The sequence below is a fragment of the Carcharodon carcharias genome, chromosome 12 (assembly GCF_017639515.1).
Source record: "Carcharodon carcharias isolate sCarCar2 chromosome 12, sCarCar2.pri, whole genome shotgun sequence".
In the NCBI taxonomy this organism is placed as follows: domain Eukaryota; kingdom Metazoa; phylum Chordata; class Chondrichthyes; order Lamniformes; family Lamnidae; genus Carcharodon; species Carcharodon carcharias.
In genome coordinates this window covers 32,345,432-32,368,156 of record NC_054478.1, presented here as the reverse complement: position 1 = coordinate 32,368,156, position 22,725 = coordinate 32,345,432, and the positions used below count along the sequence as shown (strand labels likewise).

The following is a 22,725-nucleotide window of genomic DNA, read 5'->3' as shown; positions in this document are numbered from 1 at the left end:
CGCCTCAAGGAACTCAGCCCTGGCTCTGTTCAGGTGCAACTCATCTAGTCTATACATGTCCCATCTCCCTGACAGCTGGTCCCAATGTCCCAAGAATCTAAAGGCCTTCCTCCTTACCGCACCTTCTTTCCAGCCATGCCTTCATCCATTTTATCCACCTACTTTTATACTCATTTACATGCAGCACTGCGAGTAACTCGGAGATCACTACTTGAGATCCTGCTTGCTAATTTCCTTTCTAGCTCCCTAAATTCTGACTGCAATACCACATCCCTCTTTCTGTCTATGTCATTTTTACCAATGTGAATCATAAATGTTGGCTGTTCACCCTCTCCCTTCAGGGTGCTCTCCAGCCATTCAATGATATCCTTGACCCTGGCCACACAGCATCCTGGATTCACATCTGCAGCTGCAAGAACACCTGTTTATTATCCTAACTATCGAATCACCTAGCACCATTTCTCTTCCAGACTTCCTTGTGGCCCCCTGTATAGCTGAGCCACCCAATGGTGCCATGGACTTGGCTCTGGCTGCAATCCCCAGATGAACCATCACTCTCATCAGTATTCAGAACTGAATACTGTTGGAGAGTGGGATGCACTCAGGAGACTCCTGCACTACCTTCCTGTTTCTACTAGACTGTCTGATGATGATCTATTCCCTCTCACATTGCAAACTCTTAATCTGCAGGGTTACCACATCTATTAATGTGCTATCTGTGAAGCTCTCAACCTTACAGATGCACTGCAGTGACGCCAGCTGTTATACAAATTCCAAACCCCAGAGCTCAAGCTGCTGCAACTGACAACACTTCCTGCACAAATGGTTATCTAGGACACAGGGAGTGTCCTGGTGTTACCACAAAGCATAGGATGTGTACTCTAGGGATTGGAGTTGCCATGCCATTCCTTTATCATGGTAAAATTACTTGCCTGGTCTGCTACTGGCCTTGACTTGGCTGGGTGAGAGAAGATTTTGGTCAGTTCAGAGTAAAGATTACTATTTACTCTTTGAAATTGAAAAAGACTCACCAGTTTATTCCCTGGTTTAGGTAAGATAAATAGGAAATACTCACCAGTCAATCATCTACCTGCTTTCCTGTGATATCATACCTCGATTTCCCTCCTGTGACAGTGGCCCTGCTATGTTGCTGAAATCTGTCACTTACTCCTTTCAGTCCTGTTGTGTCTCAGAAGTCTCTCTCCCTCTCCCACACTCCTTTCAGCACCGCTGTGTCTCCGAACTCTCTAGCCCTCTCTCTCTCTCCTTTCAGTCCCGGTGTGTTGCCGAAGTTTCTTGCATTCTCTCTCCCATCTTTCGACCCCTCTGTATATCTTTTATCCCTTTCTAGCTCCCAGATCCATGATTCCTCCCAACATATTTGGTCAAAGTAATTCAATGTAACTTTAACTCTCACCAGTTATACTATAATTACTACAGTCAATAGCCCATTCACAGTTACTACAGTCAGTAGACCACTATAACAATTGTGGCCATATCCTGGACTACAATACAATAGACAAAGTTAAGGCACACAGATAACCTAATAGTTTTGAAGAAGAGTCACATTGGACTTGAAACATTAACTCTGTTTCTCTCTCCACAGATGCTGCCAGACCTGCTTTCTGTTTTTATTGTAAATGACTTATTAGGCTTATTTTGTTCTTTATACTTGAGGTCTTTTAGCAATAAAATTACAAACTGTTCTAATCCCATATAATTATTCTGAATTGTTCTAGCTACTTACCCTTTGTGTCTAAAAATGTCTAGTTTCATACAACGTTATCTCTAATCATTACATGACATCCTTTATTTACACCTAATCATTGCAAACAACTCTTCAGGTTCCAGTTGTTAACTCTTTTCTTACCAAAAGCCCACACAAACATAAAATACAGTCCCTAAAGATCATAGTACAAGCAAAAATATATAAAACCCACATTTCTTGCATAGGGAAAACAATGTCTCAATGTATATCCTGTCAAGCCTTTTAAGAATTTTGTTTCTTTCAATGAGATCTCCTCTCATTCTTCGAAACTCCAGAGAGAATACTCACAATTTATTGAACCTCTCATCATAGAATAACTCTCTCATCCCAGGAATGAATTTTGTCAAATTTTCTGTACTTCCTCCCAGGCAAGTATATCCTTCCTCAATTTTTTTCCTAAAAGAATACTTTATTCATAAAAATTGTAAAAGTACATTCTAAAACATTTCAAACTGAATATTACAGAAAGTGCAAAAAAATTTTCCCCATACAGCATGTTCCATTCTGAGATGTCTCAATATATTGTAAATATCAAGAGTATATCGTCCCTTGGATATGGAGACCAAAACTGCACACTGTGAGGGAGAGGCATGTTTGTGGAATGTGACTGCAAGCTGCCATTGAAGCAACTGCAGTAGGGAAAAGACCATTGTCCCCCCTCCTTGTGGAATGTGCCTTTGCAAAGAATGTCTAGAAGGAGATGCACTGGTTGTTGTTGAGGTTCATCCCGAGCAGCTCCATGACGCAGGACACTATGAGCTGTTCCCAGGATTGCAGACTGAGACAAACACAACTGTTGCTGCAGGACTCAATGAAAGATGATCTTTGGTCTGCCCGAAACTTATTTGTCTTCCAGTGTAAAAAATAGTCCATGACCAACTGTTGCAGACTGGCTCATTCCAAGTTCCAGGACTATGTGCTGAAGGATGCACTAAAGCTTGGGGCAGCCACAGCAAAGAAGCAATGGGAAGAGGCCGCTGCCTAAAGCTTTTCTGCCATAGTGCACTGAGGGGTTGGAAACTGTGTAGCACCCTTTGGATTGTATACTTGACATGGAATGAAAATGCATTGCATTGAGGCATCACTTGACCAATTCTCAAAGTTTCCATGTTGTGTAGGTACACCCATAGTGCTGTTAGGGATGGAGTTCCAGGATTTTGGTCCAGTGACATTGAAGGAACGACGATGCATTTCCAAGTCAGGCTGGTGAGCGGCTTGGAGGGTAACAACCACAACCATCTTCCTTCCTGCTAGGTATGACTCCAACCAGCGGAGTGTTTCCTCCCGAATCCCATTGACTCCAATTTTGCTGGGGCTCCTTGATGCCACAGTCAGTCAAGGGCTGCCTTGATGTCAAGGTGTGGATGGGAACCTTTGAGAGCAGGAGGAGATCGTTTGCTGGCATACTTGTAAGGTGGGAGGAGGGGAATTCTACCACAGCCTCACAAGCTGCCCGCTAGCTAGTTACAATGATCACCATGTGCACAGTTACCCACAGAATACCCATGCCAGTTCTTCCAGTGCTACCGCGTGCACAGGCACAAAGAGTGGCTGACGCATGCAAAAGCACAAAGACCGGCTGATTCATGTGCAGAAGCAAAGAATGGAGTGACAATGGAGTTACGCAACAAAATGGAAAGGCATGATGAGGGACAAAAGGCCAAATTAGGGGACAGCCTGGAAAATCCAGGACCGTCGGTCACCCTGCTGCAAGCAAGGGTATGGAGGAAAGTTGAATTTTATTGCACTTTCTGTAATGGCCAATTTGAAATGTTTGGGGGCCTACTTACGAAAAAAGTATATCTTTGGGGGGGTGGGTGGGGAAACAGAAAAAGAAAATAAGTGCGGTGCATTTGAGGTTTTGTCGAACTGGTCTTTGCCAAGGAGGTTCGCGTGCGCGCGCACGTGTGACGTCGTGGGGGGGGGAGGGCCGGTGTTTGCCTTTGAAACGGTGGTGGTGGTGGCGGGAGAGCGCGCGCACGGGCACGTAGGGCCACAGAAAGAGAGAGAGAGAGAGAGGGAGAGCGAGCGAAGCGCGGCAGCGGCGGGGTTTTGAGGGGGGAGGGGACGGTGAGAGATTCGGTCCTGACGGGAGGGCCGCACCGCTCGGGGTGCCGATGGAAATAAAACAAACGGTATTTTGCTGGAGCGGGGAGGTGAATATGAAATCCGCGGGGGAGTGAGTGGAAGCAGCAAAAAAAAAATTGGGGGGGGCGGGAGGGGAGAATGTGTGTGTGTATATGTTTGTACCGGGGATTTTGGGGGGGAGGGGGCGGTGGCAGGAGGAGGAGGAATAAATTGAAGGATTAATGGCGGGGGTAATCAGTGGGCGGGTTTGAGGCCTGTTGGCGGAGGCTTGGCGCCGGCTCGCTGCTTGTTTCAGGTTGGGTGAGAGATGGCGTCAACTGATTTATTTTATACTGGGGGGGTGGTGGGGAGAGGTTTCATGAGGTGTTTTATTTTGGGTGATTGGGGGGTGGGTCGGGGCCCACGTTGGGGAAATGCTGCCGGCTTGCAGCCCTGGAGTATAATGGCTGTTGCTGCCTGCCTGCCTGCAGAAAGCTTCTCCCTCCTCCTCCTCAAGTCAATAATATTATAACTGGAATCAACATTTATATCATTAGCGGGGGGTCAGACAGGGTTGGTGAGCCCCCCCCCCCCCCCAACAAACAAAGCCAGATCGTTGCTCTCTTGACCAGCCCTCCATTGGATAAGAATCGCTGGGTGTTTTAAGATGAATTCTCTCCCCCATTCTCCCCACCCACCCCACATTTAATCCGACGGTTCAATATTTTGATTTTAAATTACTTTCACCCCCGCACCGCAAAAATAATTTTTTTAAAAAAATGCAGGTTTTTAGGCCGAGTTTTAATTCACAGACTCCCGAGAAGCCTTGCTTTTCCTGTCTGCCTTTTGCCTTGTTTCTTGCACCATTCCTGAGGAGGGAGGGAGTTAGCTTTTCCTACAACATTCAGGTTGATGTTGGGGATTGGGGATTGGGGGGGGGGGGGGGGGGGGCGAGAGGTGGGATCTTAATATCCTGAATTTGGCAGGAAGTTTAAGAGGGGGGTGGGGGGGGGGAGAAATGTTGCGCATGTGCAGGAAATGATCCATTATCCTGCAAAAAAAAGGATCCGAGGTGGACGCAGCGGCTTTAAAACCTTGTAAACGACACAAAAAGAATCACCTTTCATGGCAGTCTCGCCCAATTTGCTGCATTAGTCCTTGCTGTGTGCCTGCCTTAATTGCAGTTCACACCACAGTGGGTAAAACGTATTGCAATGCTTAAAAAAATAATACTGTAGTCTGATGGGCCTTGTGGAGACAAACAATCGATTAATAGAACACAAAGCAGTTTTTTTTTCGCTTGTCAATTTTTAAAATTTTTCAAATGTCAGATGTTTAAAGCTTGTAATTATGTTTTTTTTTAGGATTTCTCTGAATATTGAATTATGAGGCTCTTCTTTGTTGCACACCCCAGTGTTCCGGTTTTGCAGCTATCTTGTTAGGATTTTTAACGCTCCCCTCTCATCCAGCTGCTCCTGAAAACACACATGGTGCATTGTTGTCGTTCCCCAGATTGTGTCTGTTCACCAGAGCTGCTCAATAACCTTCAGCAAGCGGATCAGCGACCTCTAGGATAAATATAAAGTAGTTTGTTTTCCAGACCTAGTGCCCTTATTTCTGCTGTGGCTGCACTGCAAATATGGAGCCCTGCATGGAGTATTTCTTGGCACAAGTGCTGCAGAAAGACATGGGACGTCGGCTGCAAATTGCACAGGAGTTGATTGAGTACATCACAGATCGCCAGAAGTCCCATGACCTGGAACAGGACCAATCAATGCTCGATCGAATGGTTGATGGCCTTGCCGCTGGTTGGGTAAACTCCAGTAACTTCAAGGTATGCTTAGGTTGAACAACTGTAATATCCAAACATAACTAGCTTTTCCTGAAAAGAGAGACACATCACCAAAACTTTTCATCTTGCACTCATCAGGCCAAGTGCAAGATCGTTAAATCTCAAATGATCACAACAATTTATACCACAGGAGAAAGGGTTGTTGATTGGTTGGCAAGTCAACTCTGTTTGGTTGAGATGTTGCCATAGAGGAAGCAACTATAGGCTCCCCAAACTCCTGGGTAACTGTAAAGAACAGCTTTTCCTGTGATTTGAAATTTGACATTGTTGCATTTGTCCTGATGAGTGCAAGACAAAAAGCTTGGCAACATGTCACTCTTCAGCAAGATAAAATATTTTTTGTTAACAAATGGGTATGACAGCATAATGGTTATATTGCTGGACTTGCAATCCAGAGACCTGGTCTAATAATCTGAAGAGGTGAATTCAAATCCCACCATGGCAGTTGGAGACTTAAATTCAGTTAATTAAATAAATCTGGAGTGAAAAGATAGTCTCCGAAATGATGACCATGAAACTACTGAATTGTCATTAAAAACCCGATCAGCTCATTCACGTTCTTCAGGAGGAAACTTGCTGTCTTTACCTGGTCTGGCCTGTATGTGACTTCAGACCCACAGCAGTGTGGTTGACTCTTAACTGCCCTTTGAAATGGCCTCACGAGCCACTCAGTTAACACCCTCACTTTCTAGAGGGCAATTGGGAATGGGCAGTGAATGCTGGTGTAATCAGTGGTGTCCACACTCTGTAAATGAATAAATATAAAAACATTTATCTTTGCACTGTTTCCCTGATTCAATTTGTTAAGAGCTTCAGTGGCTCAGTTGATAGCATTCTTGCCTCTGAGTTGGAAGGCCCTGGGTTCAAGTCACACTCTAGGATTTGTCCCCAGAAAGAGCAGCTTAAAGCAGTTGTTAATCAGCCTGCAAAATCCTCCCAAGAGTCCAAGGGAGGGGAAAAAAAAAGAGTGGAGCTGCACCAAACAAACCGGTTTGTTGTCTTTACCAAAGGTAATCATTATTAATAATTTAAATATTCATTGCAAAAATAAATGTTAAAACATTTTTGTTAGGAGAAACGAGTGGTTCTGTACTTCGAACCTAAAAGCATTGGAATGTCCTCTCCTTGGAACTTGTCCTGCTCCCTTTTGATGATTTGTAGGAAATCCATGCTTATTCCATGCTTTGGTAATCAGTTTTCCCAACCCTATCCATCTCAAATAAGCTGTCAACTGGAAGGAATCTAGAAACTACTCCCATCATTTATGAAAGTGTCAATTATATTTTGTAAGCCTTTTGTTTCTCATGAAAATGACTCCAATCCCTGGGGACTATCATGATAGTTAAGTGCTCTAAAGCTGGGTATTGCTTGGCCCCCTTTTCTGTACCACCTCCAAGGGCTTGAAATCTGTTATATGTACGTACTAAAATCTGGTATAATACTATTGTTGTACATTTGTACCAAGGAGACCAGTTTTTTGTAGTGAAGTGCTCAATCATAATCAGTAATATTTTGTCATAGTAAATTTTGGAGAAATCATGTATTGTTGTGATAATGATTTTCAAATTGGATGAATGTAAAAAAGGTATGAACAGGCACCATGTGATTTGAGGTGTTGGTTGTGTCGCAGCTGTTTCACCTATACTTCCCTTAGGGGGTGCAACAAAGGTTCATTAAGCTGATTTCTGGGATAAGGCGATTGTCCTATGAGGAGAGATTGAGCAGACTAGGCTTGTATTCTCTAGAGTTTAGAAGAACAAGAGATGATCTCTGTGAAGTATATAAAATTCTTATGTGGCTTGATAGGATAGATGCTGGGAAGATGTTTACCCTAGCAGGAGACTCTAGAGCTAGGTGTGATAGTCTTAGGATAAGGGATTGGTCATTTAAGACTGAGATGAGTAGAAACTTCTTCATGCAGAGGGCTGAGAGACTGGAATTCTCTTCTCCACAGAGATGTGGTTGCTCAGTCAGAGAGTATATTCAAGACTGAGATCGGTAGATTTTTGTACACTAAAGGAATACAGAGAGTGGGAATGTGGAGCTGATGTAGTCGTTCAACTGTGATCTTATTACATACAAACATATATGAAATAAGAGAAGTAGTAGGCCATTTGGCCCCTCAAGCCTGCTCTGCCACTCAACAATATCATGGGTGATCTGTTTATGTTTTGAATTCCAGGTTCCCATATTGAATGGTGGAGCAGGCTCAATGACCTGTATGGCCTACTCCTACCTTTCATGTTTTTATTTTCACTTGGGGAGAGTGGTTTTTGCTGCTTATTTTGATGATTGTCAATCTCTGGTTGTTGCATCCCAAGCTTCATGGACAAGATCACTGGGAATGGTCTTTGTGTTTTGGTGAATGTCTGTCTAATTTCTGCGTTCAATTAGTGTAACTGGTGTTTCTTCAATATGAACTACAAAGTCAGCTGAATACTACAAATGGGAAGCATTCAGCTCACAAATCCCAAATGAATCCAATAGTAGAGGTTTTAGGCCATCTGGGGCTCTGTAAATCAAAGTTGTTTCCGTACCCGAGTAATTCTCTTCAAATCAAATCCAAATCCAGAGATAGTTCACATTTAGTATGATGAAACAGAAGGTTCCTGTTTCAGATCTGCTTAAGGAAACTCAGATGGAATGAGAGCTGCATGAAAATTCTCAGCATCTGTGAGGAAGCATATAAATGTATTCAAATGATTTAAAGTTTGTGCACAGTTTAATCAAAAATAAATGTTTCACCTTTCAATTTCTATTTTCATTTCCTCCCCTTTTATCCTGAAAGTTGATGAACTCTTGTCTTGATCCAAGTGACTGTTCTTCCTGAAGGCTGCTCATCCCAATCACATCAGCCTCCCCAATGCCCATGTGTACTTTATAGTTGGAGTCACTGTACAGAGATTTTTGACTGGGAATTTGTTTGCTTTTGCATTTTATATTTGCTATCCCACAGTTGCAGCAGCCTTACTCCTTCTCTGCAATTCGCTACCTCAAAATAACTATTGTGGAACCATCCTGATTATTGTGGCTCAGGAATATATCAGCTGATGAGACATGGGGTCAACCAGATTCATTTTTTAAAAAACCCAATTTAACAGGATAATTGGTTGAGTTTTAAAATCTTTCTCAACTATAAGAAATTTGTCCATCATTTTTATTGTAAAGGATATATTTGCCAATCAATAAATTTACAAAAGTCTTAACTTTAGCAACTTGAATGGCATGTTTGCCAACAGCCATAACTGCCAATGACTATTTTTATGTTGGTTTTCAGTCCTCCACTGCTGTGTCACCTCCAGACTAGACTACTTGAATGTTCTCTTGACTTTCCATCTCTGTAACCCATAAAGCTCAGTTCACCCAAAGCTCTGCCGCCCATATCCTGCTTCACTCACCTATCACTTTATGACCTAGGCTTCTTCCCAGTCCCCCAACATGCCCAATTTAAAATTCTCTTTCATGTGTTAAGCCACCCTGCAGTTTTCCTATTGGAGTTTGACTAGTATTGATTATTTCCCCTTTGGGACATGGATTGGTATACTTATAAGACATTTCCATTATTAAATTACTCATTCAAAGGAAAAATAACTTTACTGTTCAATAGAAGCAACAGCCTTTCTTTGGAAATTGTCAGGAACACAGAATAATTTGGCACCTGAAGTAGGAACATAAGGATAATTTCATGACCCCAAAGGGGAGTTGTGCTTGCAAGGGATATGATATCCCAGATTTAGCCTTCATTACATCAGAACCTATTGTGAAAGTGTTAGCAATGCAGATAACAGGGCTCCAAGTATCCACACTTGTACGTAAAATGCTGTGAATGTACCAAATGTATGTGGAATCTTGTTAGGGAAGCTAAAAAATATTTTTAGTGGTCTCTATGGTGGGGAGACTAAACGCAGGCTGGGTGACTGCCTTGCAGAACACCTTTGCTCAGTCTGCAAGCACGGCCCCGAGCTTCTGGTTGCTTGCCATTTTAATTCGCCACCTTGGTCTTGTCCTCAGCCTGCTACAGTGTTCCAGTGCAGCTCAACGCAAGCTTGAGGATCAGCTCCTCACCTTATGGTTAGGCACTTGCAGCCTTCTGGACTCAATATTGAGTTGGGCGAAAACAAAAATAGCTGGAAAAACTCAGCAGGTCTGACAGCATCTGTGGAGAGGAAGACAGAGTTAACGTTTCGAGTCCGTATGCCTTTTCAGTTGAGCGATTTCAGACCATGAACTTTGTTCCCCATTCTGTTTTTTTTTATTGTCATGTGCTGGTTTGAATCTTGTTTTTCATGTTTTTGCTTTTGGACAGAGCTGTTCATTATTCTAGCATTTGCACTCAGCCTAGACAAATGCTTTGTCTCTTTCCTACAACCATTACCACTCCTTTTGCCTTTTGTTCCATTGCATCTTTGTCATTTAATCTCTCTCATCCTCTACCCTATCCCAGACCTTCCCTTTTGTTCTTCCCCCCCCTTCCTCCTTTCTATTGTAAAAAACCATCACATTTCTAGCCTCCTTCAGTTCTGAAGAAGCCATATTCGACTCAGAATATTAACCATGATTCCCTTTTCACAGATGCTGCCAGACTTGCTGAGTATTTCCACCACCTTCTGTTTTTATTTCTGATTTCCAGCATCTGCAGTATTTTGCTTTTATGAAAAATAAATTTTTCTTGAAGGCCTGCCCTTCATCTGAATTATGCTTCTTCCAATTTAATTGTTTTAAAAATGTGTAATACATAGGAAGTTGTGGGTTTCCATAGATCATGGCCCTGACATCTTTTTTTTAAAATTTTTGCCGTTCTCTCGTTCCGTTAGAGTTTCCCAGACAATGCCAGCCGTCTGCCACCTTACCAAATTGACCATTTGTTTTGTGCGAGACAGTGACAGTAGGCATTTGAGTGTAGCTGCATCACAGATAAACTTCTGTTTTCACTAATTATCTGTGCATTTTTGCAAAGGGATTGAACAGTAATGAACAGCATTGGGGAGTATTGCTAAGATTTTTGCCTTTTGTTCTTTTTTACCTGAGAATTGTTTGAGCCAACTTGTGTTTCACAACTCGTGCCTTGGCCCAAATTGTCTATCTCAGCACAGTGGTTTTGTTAGACTTATTAAGGGATTGTGAGAATGCAGTTTTAATTGCCATAGATTTTCCTTCATGGGCTGCTTACCAATGTGTTATCCCTCTAGCTTACAGTCTAGATCTATGTTTTTTGGCCAAAATGCCACCCCATCATTTGTAGCATGTACAAATTATTGTACAAATCAGTTGTCTCTATAATTCCTCATGGAACTCTGTATCTAGATTCATGTACCCTTTGTCTTTCTATTCCTTTCCCAAATCAAAAGTCTGTTTTGTAGATTTTCTATAATCCAAATGCACAGATTGAGATGCATATGGATTATCACTGCCTTTGCATTGCTAAACAGCTTGTCCACGTCCAATCTTGGATGATCCATATTTTCCCTCCTGTGAGCATGAGGAAGACTGAAACAATAGTTTTCAGCACCTGTTACAAATTCTCTACCTTCATCCCCAAATCTATCTCTCTACTTAGCCACTGAAAAGTTGAAGTAGATTTTTGCACCTTAGTGCCCTATTTGACCTTGAACTGAGCTTCTGTTTCCATATCTGCTTCATCATTGAGAATGCCCACTTCCATATGTAATAGCGCCCACCTTCGCCCCTGTCTGCAATTGAAACTCTCATCCATGCTTTTATCATTTCCAGACTTGACTAGTCCAGTGCTATCCTGGCTGAGCTTCTCATCTCCAGCATTCATGAACTTCAGCTTACCTAAAACTCTGTACGTTTTCTGTTCAATTGACCCATCACCTCAATGTTTTATGACCAATTTAAAATTTGCGTTCATGTATTTAAATCCCTTCATGGCTTGGCCTTTGCCTATCCTTCTATGGCCCTACATAACTTGCAGAACACACTTGCTCTGATTCTGGTCTCTTGTGTGTCTCTCCCTCAGCCCTTTTCACTCACCATTGGAAGCCATACATTAAGCCCTTGAGGTAATTAGCTCTGGATTTACCTCACCAAATCTATCTACCTTGCCACTTCTCTCCCTTCCTTTTAAGATTCTCCTTAAAACCTATATCTTTGATCAAGATTTTGGTCACACTACTGATATCGCATCCTTTGGCTTGATGTTATTTTTGTCTGTTTGCATCTTAGCACCTTTTCACAGTAAAAAACATCCTATGTAAATGCAAGCTGTTGATAACGCTTTTAAATTTCAAGTAATTCACTTTAATCGTCATTTGATAATTGTCTACTAAATGTGATATTGAGAGATATAGATGAAGATGATTTAACGTTTATCTCCTTGCTGAGTTAACCTATCTTAGTTGGGATTAAGAAGGGAAAAATTAAGAATTGTGGGGGGGGGGTGGTTTCTGCTCTTGACTGCAGTTCGTTGACTCCTGCTGCGAAGAGTTGGAGTGTGAATATTGAGTGAAGATTAGAAAATGTAGTATAGATTGAATTTGCATGTGAAGCCCTCTGGTAAATAGCCTTTCAGTATTTACCATCTAGCCTTGTGCATGAAGAATGGTTAGTTGGGCAGAGCCCCTATTGTTTGTGGAAGTATACCCCATCATGGGCTTACAGCTTTTTTGTACAAAGCTAACAATTTTTAAAAATTCAGTCATAGGATGTAGGTATCGCTGGCTAGCCCAGCATTTATTGCCCATTCCTAATTGCCCTTGAGAAGGTGGTGGTGAGCTGCTTACTTGAACTGCTGCAATCTAGGTGGTGTAGGACACCCACAGTGCTGTTAGGGTGGGAGTTCCAGGATTTTGATTCAGGGACAGTGAAGGATTGGTGATGTATTTCCAAGTCGGATTGCTGCGTGGCTTGGAGGGTAACTTGCAGGTAGTGGTGTCCCCATATGTCTGCTGCCTGTGTCCTTGTAGATGGTAGCAGCAATGGGTTTGGAAGGTGCTGCCTAAGGACCTTTGGTGAGCTCTTGCAGTGCATCTTGTACTTGATACACACTGCTGCCACTGTGCGTCAGTGATGGAGGGAGTGAATGTTGTGGATGTGGTGCCAATCAAGTGGGCTACTTTGTCCTGGATGGTGTCATGCTTCTTGAGTGTTGTTTGAGCTGCACTCATCCAGGCAAGTGGGGACTATTCCATCACACTCTGACTTGTGCCTTGTAGATAGTGGACAGGGTTTGGGGAAGTCAGGAGGTGAGTTACTCGCTGCAGGATTCCTAGCCTCTGACCTGCCCTTGTAGCCACAGTATTTATATGGCTAGCCCAGTTCAGCTTCTGGTCAATGGTAACCCCCAGGATGTTGGTAGTGGGGGGCTCAGCGGTGGTAATGCCATTGAATGTCATGGGGCAATGGTTGGATTCTCTCTTGTTGGAGATGGTCATTGCCTGGCACTTGTGTGGCATGAAAGTTATTTGCCACATGTCAGTCCAAGTCTGCATATTATCCAGGTCTTGCTGCATTTGGACACAGACTGCTTCTGTATCTGAGCAGTTGCCAGTGATGCTGAACATTGTGCAATCATCAGTGAACATCCCCACTTCTGACCTTATGATGGAAGGAAGGTCATTGATGAAGCAGCTGAAGATGGTTGAGACGAGGACACTACCCTGAGAAACTCCTTCACTGATGTCCTGGAACTGAGATGATTGACCTCCAACAACCACAGCCATCTTCCTTTGTGCTAGCTATGATCCAACCTGCAGAGAGTTCCCTCCCTGGTTTCCATTGACTCCAGCTTTGCGAGGGCTCCTAACAGCTCTTTTGTCCATGTTTGAACTAAGGCTGTAATCAGGTGAGGAGTTGAGTGACCCTGGTGGAATAAAAACTGAGTGTCAATGAGCAGTTTATTGCTAATCAAGTGCCGCTTGATAGCACTGTTGATGACCACTTCCATCACTTTACTGATGATCGAGAGTAGACTGTTGGGGTGCTAATTAGCAGGGTTTGATTTGTCTTGCTTTTTATGTACAGGACATACCCGGGCAATTTTCCACATAGCCGGTTAGATGTCAGTGTTGTAGCTGTACTGGAACAGCTTGGCTAGGGGCGCAGCAAGTTCTGGAGCACAAGTCTTCAGTACTGTTGCTGGAATATTGTCAGGGCCTATAGCCGTTGCAGTGTCACCAGTGGTTTTTTGATTTCACATGGAGTGAATCGAATTGGCTGAAGATTGGCATCTGTGATGCTGGGGATCTCCAGAAGAGGCTGAGATGGATCATCTACTTGGCACTTCTGGCTGAAGATTGTTGAAAATGCTTCAGCCTTACCTTTTGCACTGATGTGCTGGGCTCCTCCATCACTGAGGATGGGGATATTTGTGAAGCCTCCTCCTTCCATGAGTTGTTGAATTGTCCACCACCATTCATGACCGAATGTGGCAGGACTGCAGAGTTTAGATCTGATCCGTTGGTTATGGAATCACTTAGCTCTGTCTATCGCTTGCTGCTTATGCTGTTTGGCATGCAAGTAGTCCTGAGTTGTAGCTTCAGTGGGTTGACACATTTTTAGATATGCCTGGTGCGCTCATGGCATGCCCTCCTGCCCTCTTCATTGAAGCAGGGCTGATCCCCTGTACAAAAACAGAATTATCAGGAAAAACTCAGCAGGTCTGGCAGCATCGGCGGAGAAGAAAAGAGTTGACGTTTCGAGTCCTCATGACCCTTCGACCGAACTTGAAGTTCTATCGAAGGGTCATGAGGACTCGAAACGTTAACTCTTTTCTTCTCCGCCGATGCTGCCAGATCTGCTGAGTTTTTCCAGGTAATTCTGTTTTTGTTTTGGATTTCCAGCATCCGCAGTTTTTTTGTTTTTATCTCTGATCCCCTGTCTTGGTTGTAATGGTAGAGGGGGGAATATGCCAGGCCATGAGGTAACAGATTTTGTTTGAGTACAGTTCTGCTGCTTCATGGAATCCTAAGTCTTGAGTTGCTCAATCTGTTTGAAATCTATCCTGTTGTGCTATACAACACGATTGAGTATGTCCTCAATATGAAGGCAACACTTCGTCTCCACAATGACTGTGCGGTAGTCACTCACACCGATGTGGTTCTGTTGTGGGCAGATGCACCTGTGGCAAGCAGGTTGGTGAGGATGAGGTCAAGCATATTTTTCCCTCTTGTTGATTCCCTCACCACCTGCTACAGACCCAGTCTAGCAACTATTCCCTTTAGGACACAGCCAGCTCGGCCTGTAGTGGCGCTACTGAGTCGCTCTTGGTGATGGACATTGAAGTCCCCACCCAGAGTCCATTCTGTACCCTTACACCCTAAGTGCTTCCTCCAGGTGGTTCAACGTGGAAGAGTACTGATTCATCAGTGAGGGAGAGTGGTATGTGGTAATCAGCAGGAGGTTTCCTTGCCTGTGTTAGACCTGATGCCATGAGACTTCATGGGGTCAGGAGTAGATGTTGAGGACTCCCACGGTGACTCCCACGGCAACTCCCAACTGGAAACCACTATGCCGCCACCTCTGCTGGGTCTGTCCTGCTGGTGGGACAGGACATATTCAGGGATGGTGATGGTGGTGTCTGGGACATGATCTGTAAGGTGTGACTGCATGAGTATGACAAGGTCAGGCCGTTGTGGACAGCTCTCCCAGTTTTGGCACAAGACTTCAAATGTTAGTAAGGGGGGGGACTTTGCAGGGTCAATAGGGCTGAGTTTGCCGTTGTTTCCCGTGCCTAGGTCGATGGCAGGTAGCCTGTCCAATTTCATTCTTTATTGATAAAACTGAGTGCTGGGTCATTTCAGAGGGCATATAAGAGTCAACCACATTGCTGTGGATCTGTAGGGTAGACCAGGTAGGGATAGCAATTTCCTTCATTAATGAACTTGATGAGTTTTAAGTACAATCAACATCATTAGACTTTTAATTCCAGATTTTTATTGATTGAATTCAAATTCCACCATTTGCCATGGTGAGATTCAAACCCAGGTCCTGAGAGCGTTACCCTGGGTCTCTGGATTACTAGTCCAGTGAGAGCACCACTACACCGCCTCCCACCTGATTTTTTTTTTAAACATCAAGCAACTGTTTGAATAGAGCCAAATAGTAATATTGCTTTCTCTCTGTAAAATGTCTTTTTAACATAAGTGCTGATGCTTGTGAAGAAATTTCCCTTGTTGAGGGGTAGAGGAGATTTGTCAGTTTTGATCCCCCATGGTGTGATTCTCTATTAGTCTATGGTAGATTTATTATGGAGCCTAATGTTGAATTTGAGATATTTTGAGAAGAGGCAAATATTTTTCAAGAGGACTAAGTTACCTTAGTAACGGAAGCCAGTGGAGAGAATGTTGGGTTTTCTCAGGCCTGAAGTGGAATATTTTAAAATTTGTATGCTAATTGAAGGCCATTTTTTTTTTTGCATTTTTTAGATCATGTTTGCAATTTTTTTTCCCCTACCTTTTTAAAATTATCCCTCTCACTCAGCTACCTAGCCTTGTAACACTCTGCCAGACACTCAGGAGGATGATCTGAAAGTAAATGGTCGGTTGCAGAGACCAGGAACTTTCTCTTCTCACCCGCCCCCCCCCCCCCCAAACCCTTAATTTGGTTTAGATTGCAAATTGGGTAAACTGATGGTTGAACCTACAGTCATATCCATTCAATGGATCTGATCAGTAATGATTTTTCATATTTGCAGTGTAATAGAAATTTTAAATTTATTTTTGAATGCCTGGAGTTAATGATAACCATGGCAGAAATAACAGTGGAAAGCATGTTCACTTCCTGAGAGACATGCAGGAACTAAAATTAAATGCAATTTATTTTTTGGGGAATTTTAAGAAATAATAGAGTTTTTTTTTGGTTTTTGGTTTAATTTGAAAAGAATATTGCTAGTTTTTTCTTTTTCTCACCATTTCCTGATGTTTGGCCATTTTAATTTAATAACGGGACAGTAACTTTTGGTACCTTACCCAAATAACCGTTTGTCATGTAGAAGCCTTGACAGTGAGTATTGGCAGCCAGCCTGCTCCTGTCTACACCTGATGTCCACACAGATTAGTTTCCAGAACCCATTGTTGAATAGCAGATAAGTATAAGAATGCCTGGCCATCTCCCCCTTTCTCTCCTTTCCCCCAAATCTAGATGTCAATCTCTGGAGGCCAATTGTAGCATCACAGTCAGGAAGACAGCAAGATCAGCTAACTTTGCCCATTCCAATCAGTGCAGATTAACTGCTGACTGAATAAACCTGATTTGAGGAGAATAGTCAGAAGAGCAATTCCACTTTTTTCTGTTTTTGTTTTCCCTTTTTTCTCTGTTCATCAGCTTAAAAGACAGGTTGGCTATTCTCAGTTCTTTACTAGGACAGATAAAAATAGGTTCCCAGGAATTACATGAATAGTTTAGGATTGGCACTCCCTTTAATTTTACATTTCTGAGGGCAAGGGCTTGTACGTCAGTTCACACCCAATCCTCCAGTAGTTTGTCACTGCACCACACCTTTTATGTAATATTTTAATTAGAAACTTTTAATTGAATCTGAAGGACTGTACTATCTAAAGCTGCTAGATTTACTGCATGTTGACTAAAGGTAACCTGATTGAACATTTTCTACAAACATTTACACTTCGGACTTTGCTTGAAAGTTGCATATGAATGTTTTGACATATCTATTTGTGCTGCAAAGTCCCAGTTTTTATTCATCAATTTCATAGAAGAGCAGACCTGTTAATTTAATACTGGCAGATAATTTTAAAATTCCTTTACCATACACGTAGGCACATTTTTTGATGGAAATTTCCGTATTCTGATTAATTGTGAGTAGAGTTGTAATATGTGCTTGTGTTTTTATAAAAAATAAGTTGAAAAAAAATCTTTCGCTTACGTACCTCCGAGCAGCTGGTGCAAAAGTACCTTGGGGTAATCCATCTGCTGTTTATCTGTGGGGGGAAATGTGTAGTCTGGACCTGCTTTCCTGATAGCAAATGCAAGATTGGAACTGTTGAGTGTGAATCAGTGTTTTTTCACTTTGCCACATAATACTGTATAGTAACTTTTGAAGTAAATTCAGTTGAAGAAGGTATTGCTTTTGTAAACCTACAAAAGTAACATTAGAAATTTTGACTGTTTTTAAAATTACTGTTCATAGCCTTAGCTGTTCAAATACACTCCTCTTGTCTTCTCGTATTGTAGTACATATTATTGAAAAACTCCTATTTGTTTACCACAGGACCGATATGATTTTAAAAATGAATTCGATTCATGTACTATACACATGTGTTCCTGTTACTATACCTCATGATGAGGCTAAAGAAAGTCAAAGATAACCTTTGCTTCTGTAGTGTTTTTAACGTAGTAAAAGGCACCAAGGTACTTTGGGAGCATTATCATGCAAAATCTGACACCAGCCTACATAAACAGATATTAGAACAGATGATCAAAAGCACGCTCAAAGAGGTAGGTTTAAGGAGCAACTCAAGAGGTAGAGGGGTGGCTAGATTTAGGGAGGGAACCCCAGAGCTTGGGCCCTGTTGCCAGAGGTGGAGCAAAGGAAATCGGGTATGTGCAAGAGAATTGGAGGTACATAGAGACCTTTGTAGGGCTGGAGGAGGTTAAGGAGATGAGGAAAGGCAAGAGATTTGAACACAGAGGAGAATTTTAAAATTTGCGTTGCCGGACTGGGCACCGGTGTAGGTCAGCAAGCGTATGTGTGATAGGTGAGTGGGGTTTGGTGCAAGTTTGGATATGGGCAGCAGAGTTTTGGGTGTGTTGAATTTTGTAGAGTGTGTTAGGTTGGAGGCTGACCAAGACAGCATTAGAATGCTTAAGTCTGGATGTTGCAAAGGTTTTCAGCACCTATGAACAGTACTATAATTAGATAATATGTATAAATTTAGGTGGAAAAGGCCCTTTAGCAGTGTTCTTCTGAACTGTGTGGATGCTTAGTGATCTGGACCATACCTTTTGGTTGGAGATGGATTTGATCAACACAGTTAATGGTTAAATGGAGCCCACAATGGAATCAGCAACTGTGGTGGTAGCTACTATGTTAGGTGCCATACTTCTAATAAAGACTGAGTGGGTTCCATGCTGCAGTAGCACACTCTGTGAATCATTAATTATGGATTGTGATCAGTGTATGTTGATGCAGTTATGATGTCAGTGGCCTTAAAATATAAAGCTATCAAAACCATGCAACCTGAATTACCTATTTGTTATTGCATTCTCTCCAATATGTGAGGTCACAAATACTATTTACATACTGCTATATTGTTGGTAGTCTAACTTGTTTTAAATAGCCCTAAATCACTTAGGGTAAAAAAAAATGTGTAGTGGTTTGGAAGGGATGAGCAAACTTCGACTTTAAGTTGACTCAGTTACATACTTCAATAAAAGCACAGTGCTGAAGCTGTGATAATGTCTCTGTAGGTAGCACTTATGTTTTTTAACCAAGATTTAAATAATCCTGAACTGCAACAATTCATGATTTGTTCTAAGATTCACTTTCTTTTTTCTCCTTGTTTCTGTTTTCTTTGGAAAGGGGAGAAAGGAAAAAGGTGTTCAGTGAATTATAACTATGAAGTTCAACAAGGATGCAGGATGGCAATTTAAGAGCTAAGATGGAATATGAGAGGAAAATGGAGAGCGCTGACCATAGTAGTGATATTGATAAAATAAATATGAGAATTTAAAGAGGGATAATTCTTCAAATTGTTATTTTTTTCATCTGCCCAGGACTGAAAGAAGTTCGAGTGGTTCCTAGGTTTAGGACACTACGTGCATTGCATATGGAAACAGTGTTCCGAGTCTTTATGAAGAGTAAATCCTTGTTGACGGGGAAAGAACTGTGCCTCATAAAAGAGAGTAGTTTCTTGGGGGTAGTTTTGTTCCATTTGAGGTTGGGAGAGATGTTCAGGTCAATAGCTGAAGGACTCAGGATGGAACCATGATAGACTAAAGATAATATCTGTTGGGCTGGAAAGGATTGAAAATGAAGCATTCTTTGAAGAACTAAAGCAAGACTTTTTGCCTTAGCTGATGATTTGGAAGAAATTTTAGATTTTACTGAAGACTTTACTGAGAATGTGCAGTATGAACGATTGTGAGTGGAGGATGTTCTTCATTGATGTGTGATGGGGTGATGGATATAAATACATTTCTTTTGCTATTCTAATTGTTAAGTCAGCACCAGACAATCAAACTGATTATTGAATTGGTGGAGGAAGCTGGGTAGACTTAGGGGAGAATTTGCTAACCTGCAAGAGTTGGGATCACGGTGGGGGTCTGTGCCGGATCAGTAGATTAACCACCAGCTGAATGCAGGCAGCCTCCCAGTGGCAGCCCAGAGAGGGTTTTTTTATTCAAAGTGGGGTCTGTGGACAGGAAGGCAGCCTTTGTAACCCAATGATTTGCACAGAGGGTTTTCCCCTCCAAGTTAATTTTTAAGTTTTTTTTTGTAAATCTTCTGTGACCTAACTGCTGTAGACTGCAGGGAACCTGCCTGCCTCCCCTGCTAGTGGCGCTGCTGAACTGTCAGCTCTTTAATTGTGCCGGCAGCTCTTGGGGTCGGTGGCCATGTTGAACAGGACGGCATCCACCATGGCAGCTAATTACTGGCCTGACACCTGTAAAATTGAGGTGAGAGTTGCTGATGTGCATTTCTGGCTGTTTATGGAACTCTGACTTTTCTGGGAAAATTCTGCCCTCGGATTCAGACACATTACAAATATAGCAAAGAGGATTGTTTTTGCTGGAATTATAACAGAAGGGGTGGAGAGATGCCATCAATAATTTTAGTGCACAAGAATGCAGAAAATGTTTCTTTTGTCATCGGTCCTTATGAAAACAGCTAACTTTATGCAGGTAAAATCAGTATTTGAGGTTCAGTTATGTGAGTTGTGCACAATACTGTGTACTACTATTCCCATAAACTATTTTTCCCCCCTGAGGCAGCTCCTCAGGATCAATGATGACTTCCTCTCTAGTTCAGTAGGTTCTGAAATGGCTGATAAGCTCAATCGTGATATATAGACTCTGCCTAACGTGGGGCAGGTGGTGCTTGAGGGGTTGTGTAGATGATTGGTTGGAAATTTGTGTGCTCTCTCCAATGCCTCAACCATACCTCTGCATGTTTTTGGTGAAGTCTCTGTGTTCAGTGCATTCCCTGAATGAGCCGCCTTCATTTTGGTTGGTCACAACCAGGATCTCCCATGAGTCTTTAGGGATGGTTTGAAGACATCCCTAAAGCGCTTCTGCTGTCTTTCTGGGAGTCTCCTGCCATGACCGAGTTCTGAGTAGAGAAATTGCTTCAGGAATCTGGTATCAGGCATATGAACTACGTCCTGCCCAGTGGAGCTGGTTTTGAGTGATTAGCACCTCAATGCTGGGCATGTTGCCTTGGGAGAAGGTGCAGCTGTTGGACCACCTTTCTTGCCATTGGATTTGGAGGGTCTTGTGAAGGCATTGCTGGTGATATTTCTCCAACACTGGAGATACCCACCGTACAGCCTAAAAGCTTGACTTTTTCATTGAAAACTATGCTTTTTGTCTCCAAATTATGTTCAGAGAGTTTGATAATCACAGCAATCAAACAAGTTTCTGTTACAAGCTAATAACATTTCATTATGACACTGTAGTAGCTCTAATCTTTTACGAAGATTAGCAGCTGTGGGTGAAATAGATCTTCTTGACATGGAACAGTAGCTGACTGAATTAGATGTAAAATGAGGTTGCTGACTATGCTGAACATTACATTTTTTCTTGCCGTTTGAACCGGTTTTTGAAGTAGGCAGTAATGCAGCATAATCGCCAAAATGCCGATTTTTCTCCTTTGCGCAATAGTATTTTCTTGGTTTTATTTGCATCATTGTATGATTTGTTTTGGTTCTTTTTTGAGTTTTTAAACTGAAATATAATTTATTCAACTGACATGACATCTTTTTGTCTTCACTAAGCCAGGTACCATTTTCTGACTAGGAACGCAGATACATGATGCATTCCTAGTTGTCTGCACGCATTTTTTTTGTTGACTATTAAGAGAATTTCATTGTTTTAAAATCACTGTAACTATGCTTGATTTTTATTTTAAACAACAAATGCCAGAAAAATATTTCTTTAGTCATGTAGGGGGAGTATGTGTTATTCAAAGGATAGTATTTATTTCTTAATTGATGGTGTTGGAGAAAGGATATGAAAGAACAAAATATAATTTTGTACATCCTGTAATAAAATTGTCCCGCACAGGTCTTTTTAAAAATACCTTGAACACATCTAACCAATAGCTTTTCATAAATATCAAAATTGAGCACTTCTGATCTGTTAAGATTGGTGTCCCTCTCATTGAATTGCTGCACAAAGGATCTTTCTGCTAATCATTTTCAGATCCTCATTGAATGGAAGACAAAACTGGGACTTCTGACCTCGATCAAATTAATAATTGTATCATCAAATCTATTTTTGTATTGAAGTTGCTCGCAGTGCAATTGCTTTTGCTTTTCTCAAACATTTGAATATCCCTTGTCTATTTTAAGTTAAGTTTTGAATTTTCTAAACAGCTGTGTAAGAGCTTGGGATGCAATATGCAGATTGGGTATGCTTTGTAGCTGGAAGTGCAGCTATCGCATAAAACAATTATTCCTGCATGTAGGTTTAGATCATACAAATATTGAATCCAATTTGCTTAAAAGTATGACTCCTTTTATATGAACTAGTGTACCATGGACATTGGGAAGGAGAGATTGGCTTTTTTTTGCTTTTGTGCAATTATGGCATCTCAAGTTGGATGTTTGACTTGGGCTATAGTAGGGCTGTTGAACAATGTCTAGTTGAAGCAACTTCTTTTAAAAGAAAGGCTTGCATTTACATCGTGCCTTTCACAACTCGAGACCTCCCAAACACTTTAGAACCAATGAAGTACTTTTGAAGTCACTGTAGGTAAGTATGAGATGTGATAGCCAATATATGCAGTGCATTCGCCCAGAAATAGCAGTGTGATAATTACCAGCCAGTCTGTTTTTATGTTAATTGATAGATAGATATTGGCTAGGGTAGCAGGGATAACTCCCATGTTTTTTGAATTAGT

At 42.0% G+C, this 22,725-nt stretch overlaps 1 protein-coding gene across 9 annotated transcripts in view; it reads left to right on the top strand.

Annotated features, from left to right (window-relative positions):
• Positions 1–3,766: 3,766 nt before the first annotated feature.
• The window catches only part of clasp1a (cytoplasmic linker associated protein 1a), a 307,929-nt gene continuing 288,970 nt past the window's right edge, over positions 3,767–22,725 (top strand). For 5 of the 9 annotated variants that reach the window (XM_041201541.1, XM_041201539.1, XM_041201538.1 and 2 more), the window contains exons 1-2: positions 3,813–3,924; positions 5,200–5,669. In XM_041201541.1, coding sequence (XP_041057475.1) covers positions 5,475–5,669 — 195 coding nt within the window. In that variant the 5' untranslated portion in view covers positions 3,813–3,924; positions 5,200–5,474. Of the gene's footprint in view, positions 3,925–4,132; positions 4,152–4,896; positions 5,035–5,199; positions 5,670–22,725 lie in introns of those variants that run through there. The other 4 variants (XM_041201534.1, XM_041201537.1, XM_041201535.1 and 1 more) reach the window with 4 other exon arrangements.